The sequence below is a fragment of the Notothenia coriiceps genome, unplaced genomic scaffold, assembly GCF_000735185.1.
Source record: "Notothenia coriiceps isolate Sejong01 unplaced genomic scaffold, NC01 NC01_scaffold00016502, whole genome shotgun sequence".
Classification (NCBI taxonomy): Eukaryota; Metazoa; Chordata; class Actinopteri; order Perciformes; family Nototheniidae; genus Notothenia; species Notothenia coriiceps.
Window position 1 is genome coordinate 1 of NW_011349203.1, and position 6,103 is coordinate 6,103.

General features: G+C 37.9%; 1 protein-coding gene across 1 annotated transcript; it reads right to left on the reverse strand.

The window, feature by feature from the left end:
* Nucleotides 1-672: 672 nt before the first annotated feature.
* Nucleotides 673-4,863, reverse strand: LOC104949562 (V-type proton ATPase subunit C 1-A-like). The gene is made up of 6 exons (XM_010775930.1): nt 4,689-4,863; nt 4,105-4,265; nt 3,437-3,504; nt 1,649-1,734; nt 1,300-1,394; nt 673-768 (listed from the first exon to the last, which is right to left on the reverse strand). The coding sequence occupies exons 2-6, from the start codon at nt 4,234-4,236 to the stop codon at nt 673-675; spliced, it is 477 nt and encodes a 158-aa protein (XP_010774232.1). The 5' UTR covers nt 4,237-4,265; nt 4,689-4,863.
* Between the last annotated feature and the right edge of the window lie 1,240 nt (nt 4,864-6,103).

Below are 6,103 nucleotides of genomic sequence, written 5' to 3' on the forward strand. Positions count from 1 at the left end.
ATGTTGAACTATTTATTATGTTGTTGGTGCAACTGGCACTTTATGTTGAACTGTTTATTGTTTTGGCCAAGGTTATTGAGAGAGTTGGACTGAAATTGATTAGATTTTTTAAATCAACAAAGTCTGTTATGGCCTCTGAAGCAACAGAGAGATGTTTTCTAATAGTCAGGGTTTCCAATGTTCTGAATGTACTTGAAAGTATTGTGTTATACTTAAAAAACAAAGTGTTATAGTTTACAGAAGGTCTACCTACCTATAGGCTACCTGAATCTCTGAAATGTACTATATTCCTAAATATGCTATTGCTACACTTTATGGCAAAAATTGCACTTTTCTGTTGGTCTTGGTTAAATACATCCTTGAAAAAAATAAACAATGTTTTGTTGCTTAAGCTTATGTATTCAGTCATTATTCAATGGTATACTAAAATCCATGTGAAAAAAATTGCTTCTCACTGTTCTCAGGTCAAATATTTATATGTGATTAAAAATGCGATTAATTGCGATTAATTAATTACAAAGCCTGTAATTAATTAGATTAATTTTTTTAATCGAGTCCCGGCCCTAGTATTTTGCTAAAAGGAACTTCGATGACAGTTTAGAAGGGCTTGTCTTACTAGCTACTTCCTTAAAATGTCTAAATGTTGTGTTAGAAGTGCCATTTGTACATTACTTACGCATTCTTCCTTTCGAGATTCTGCAGGTTTCCCTTCAGGTTGTTATAAGCCGATGCTCTGGACTTCAAGTCATTGTCAATCTGGGAGACTTGCTGTTAGGGAGGAAAGATGTGTTTGAATGAGTTATGACTGACTAATACAAAACACATGCTGTTCAAAGAGGCACAACTCCTCAAATAATATCCCTAATAAGTGTAAAGTGATAATAATCAGGTTACATTTATTTTCTTCTTAACTAAATCCACTTCCTTCTAGAATAGAACTCTTCCGTTGCAACATACATATGTGGTTAGAGCAAATAGTTGTATGACAAAGTTACATTTGGTTATTAAAAAGCTACACACAAACACATAATGATTGAGCAGCATATTCTTTTTAAATAATAACGTGTAATGAGATGTTGAGAATGATTTCTCATCATCATTATTCAATACATTTTGGACCTGGAGTTATGCTAATTATCCAATCAAATCAGTCAGACAAATCCTACAAAGTCACCACTGGAATCTAATTCTACAAATGCCATTACACTGATAATATTAGTTGAGCTTAATATGTATCTGCCATATGAATTTGTTGATTTAGGATCATAATAATATATTTAAACTAAGTCAGAGACCTACCTTTGAGATGATTTCAGAGATGTTTTTAAGTGACTGTTTGATGGGATATTTTGCCATGTCCCATTGAAATCTTGTGATGTAGGTGACAAGATCAACTGAAAAAAAGACAACAAAGGAGTTTCAGTCTATGCTTTTATCAGACAGCTGGGTAGGGATAACATTTTATAACAAATCTGATCTGTCAGATAGTTGGTGTTTTCTAATATTGTTAAGACATTTAAGAGCGTGTGCTTTAAGCTCTTATCAGTATTGCACAGCTAACCTTGCGTTGCATTATCAGACAACTTTTTGGGACTAAATAATGTGGAATAAATCATGTGGACAAAATGTTCGGTAACCATCACGGTACCTCCGTTGGCCAGCAGGTTCTCCTGAACTTTGTCCCGACTGTCTTCCAGCACGTCGGCCATGTACTGAGCAACCTTCTTCACCACACTGTGAACAGCCAGGAGACATGAAAACACGCCGTGCCAACACACACAGCACGCACAGAGCCAGCGTAGACCACACAGTCGCTCTGCACCACCTCATCACACACATACACACACATCAAAACCGTTCACATATTCCTGTTAAGGTAACTTCCTGACAAGGCTATTTATAATATGGCAGACCTGCACAGTTCAGGGTTTTTATCCACACTCTTCCGCAGCACATCAAAGCAACTGTGTCTACAGATGTGAAGCCAAAAACACAGAGCCAAGTCACATCTCAGGCCTAAAAAGTTCTTAAGAACATCTGCCGCTTAGGCTACATTTTTCTATCAAATCTATAAAAAAAAGAAAATGTAATTGTATATATTAAGGACACAAAAATAACCTAAATTATACCAATTAGGGCAGCCTGATTATTGTGATTATTTTGACTGATGTCTAAAATACAATATGATTCGCAATATTGGAGGGATTCATCTTTTTTTTTAAACAATATTGCATAATTATGGTATACAATTATAATTTATTTTCTTTATTATTTATTGTGTTTTTTTTCTTTAGTCTGTAGAATACACTTTGTAGACTGGGACTTCTCTGCAGCACCACAATACTTCATTCAAGTATTCATCTTTTGTACTTTACTAAATATTGAGATGACAGCATTTTGGATATTGCACTAGATTAATGTGCATAAATATTAATGGGAATAAATGTAAGAAATTATTAGTTGTGGTATTTTTTTTTCTCAGACATGTTTTATTGAAACTTCCAAAAAGAGACTACATTGATGACAGGCTGTATTCAGATAAGTGAAACCGGTTGGACTGCTACTCTTTCTCACCCTCTTGGAGATCGCTACAGCAAAGCCAAGCTCAGGCAGTGTTGGCTATGTGTGAGCGTTTGATGTCAATGTTTTCAAAACGCTATAAATTACACTCAAACATACATGCAGCACATAAGTCACTGGGTAGAAATATGACTCAAGAAAGACCTGCTGGTGTGTCACCCAACTGTAAATTGCCAAGTTTAGACTGCGAGGCCCGCTAGCCTCAGGTCTCTGTGAAATTCCTCATCGTTACAAGGTGAGGGAAGGGATTAGGAAAAGGAAAAGCGGGTACATCAGAGAGCGCTGCACAGGAGAGGAGGTTTGTTTCATGTCCTATCAAATGCAGGCCTTATTCATAATGATGAGCTGAAAGATTTGGACAAAATATCTATAACGGATTATTTCACTGATGTTACAATTGCAATATGATTCAGGATATTGGAGGGAAAGATCATTTTTGCATTATTGTTTTATTTTTCCAAATTAAAATATGTAATAAACTGATCATAGGGTGATGTTTTGTCAGGATCCATACCAAACTTAAATCTGTAAAATATGAGTAGTAGGGGGGGATATTTCTGTAGCACTAAAATACGTAAAGGGGCCCCATTATGCTATGGGGGGTTTTCCCTTTCCTGTAGTTTGTTATATAGGTTTCTGTGCATGTAAAAGGTCTGACAAGGATCAAATTCCAAAGTTCCCTCCAGAGAGAGTTTCTCTCCCACACAAAAATGGTTTGTTAGCACATATTTAGCTTTTTCTATGAGTTGGATATTGCAGTAGTCCTTATTGGGATTTTAATTAAATTACTATAAATTGTTCAGCCCGAGAGTATATCAATAGGCATTCTCCAGTCAGAATACAGCAGGTAGCTTACCTATCCACAAAGGAGTCTAATTTGGCCAGTTCATCCGACAGCCCAACCAAGACATCTAGGGTCCCCACCTGTTTGTGAACACATAAAGTGAAACATCAGCACATCATGACTTTCATCAGTCATGAGATTTGTGTCGTTTTGAAGCGGGGTCAACCAGGGTTTTGTTTTAACAGTGAAATCTGAGGTTCGCACCGCCTACAGTCACATCCCGGGGGCCCAATGTTTTTATGATGGCACCTCTTTTCCAGAGCCACTGATGCATCGCTAGCAGTTCTAGGAGAACGTTACTGGCCCGTGTGGCTGCGAGGTCAGTGGGGTTACTTCACCTTCTGCACGGAGAGGAATCAAACCATAGGAGAGGAGCTGCTCTACGGATGAAAACTTTACCAGACTAACACTTCATCTTGCAGGCAACGGATCTGTGTCAAGACTGCTTCCCATTCACACAGTCAGCTTATTCTTGACAGTGATATATAAGGTGAGTCATTTATATATAACTTTAAATGTATAACAACCATTACTTTTTTTTAAAGGGATGAAAGATCACTATGACTCCTGCAAGAAATAAAATGACGTGCATATTTAACTATTCAAGTCCATAGATGCAAAGTAATTGTGTACTTCAGCATGTGAAAGAAAGTGTGAAATTGTGATGAATCCATTCTAACCTTGAGGTCAGGGATGTTGAACTTGTGGTTGGTGGACAGGTTGTTGTTACGTGTGGTGGCTGCCATCATTTGATCCCATGTCTGCTGGCAGGTCTTCTCTCCCGGGGCAGAGATCAACCAAAACTCAGTCATGGTTACAGATCTGGTGCAGCTAGAGGAAACTGAGAGCAAAACTGAAACTCAGACTTATGTGCTGTGCAAAAGTTAATACAACATTGAGAACCAGTTAGATTGTTTTCTTGTCAACAGCACTGATTAGCCTACAGAACAGGTAGCACTGTATTTCCATAGCTTAGCTACATTTTAGCACTGACGGTGTTTACCACTAAGCAAGCTAAGATAGTTATGCTACACTAGCAACAGACGCTCATTCGTGTTTTAACAGACTCTACTATTTTGCCAACACAAATGTCAATTTCCTGACTGCTTACTAATGTTACAGAGCCATTATATGACTTTAACATGAGTGTATACAAACCGAAGCTAGCAAAAAGATGGTTAAGGTCAGGCAACAGGGATTGGCTACCGTTAGTCACTTAGCTCTGCTCACAACAACACCAATACAGCGTCACTACTTTGCTCACCTGTTAAAAGAAAATATGTCCGCTAACAGTGGGAAAATATAGCTGTGAATAGCGTTTCTATGGCTCGATAATTTTCATAGTTGCCATTCAATAGAGTTGTTGAGGTCTCCTGACAGCAGCATCAGAGTCAGCTGATCTAAGAGGAACCGGAAGGCCTCTCACTCTGCTGACACCTCAGCAGCGAACACAGCTGGTGGACAGCGGGTACTGCAGGCAAGGCCACCTGACATCGTGACAGTAATTCTTCTTCCTGTGAGTGGGTTCGATGTTCAGGTTTGAAGCACTTGAGCAGGGCAGATGCTCGTATATCAGATTGTCCAGATTCTCTCTGAGTGACTAGATGGGGTGTCCTGCTATCACCCTGAAATTAAATAAGTCTTTGATACTGGATAGTTTTTATTTCATTATTTTCTAAAAACAGAGGGATGATAGCTCATATATGAGACTTCAAAGGTATCTTATTTTGAAACTCTACATCAGATTGTCCTGATTCTATCTGAGTGACTAGATGGGGTGTCCTGCTATCACCCTGGAGTGAAATAATTCTTTGATAAGTTGACAGATTTTTATTCATAGAAGGACGATAGCCCATATATGAGATTTCAAAAGTATTTTATTTTGAAATTCTACATCAGATTGTCCTGATTTTCTCTGATTGACTAGATGGGGTCTCCTGCCATCACCCTGAAGTGAAATAGGTATTTGATTGACTTCGAATGACTCTTTGATTATGGACGGTTTCCATTAAATAATAATCAAAATATAGATGGACAATAGATCTAATTTGAGATTTTAAACAGCATACATTTTAAATTGTGCTTCAGAAAGTAATGTTATTTTAGGAGTGTTGTGAGATGGTGTCAACATCAATTGAAATTAGTCACCCAGTGGAAATGTCAGATATGTCTTCATAACTGTATTACATTTTACATTCACTCAGTTATAATGTGGTAGTTATACGTAGTTTGTTTTAAATTATTATTGATCACATTATATAGTACATATTTCTTAATTTAAGCTCCAGTATATATGAATATGTTTGGTGTGTTTTTTAGGTATATTTGTTATTGACCTAGTAAACGCTTTTATTTTGAAGGCAGTTTTTACAGGCCTCTACCGTAATCCATAGGATATTCGCGCACCGCAATACAAAGTGCTTTTGACTGTGTTTTCCAAAGTGGGGGCTGGCTTGACCACAGTCTGTTTACCCAGTGTTTGCTGACATGAAACGTTTTATTTCACCTTGCTATGTGTTTTTAACGTATATTAAAGAACGGGGATATTTCCGGGGACAGTTTCAACCGGGGACAGGCCAATACAAACAGGGACTGTCCCCGGAAAACGGGGACGTCTGGTCACCCTAGGTCAGTGGTTCTCAAACTTTTTCTGTCATTCCCCACTTTGAACAGGTGGGC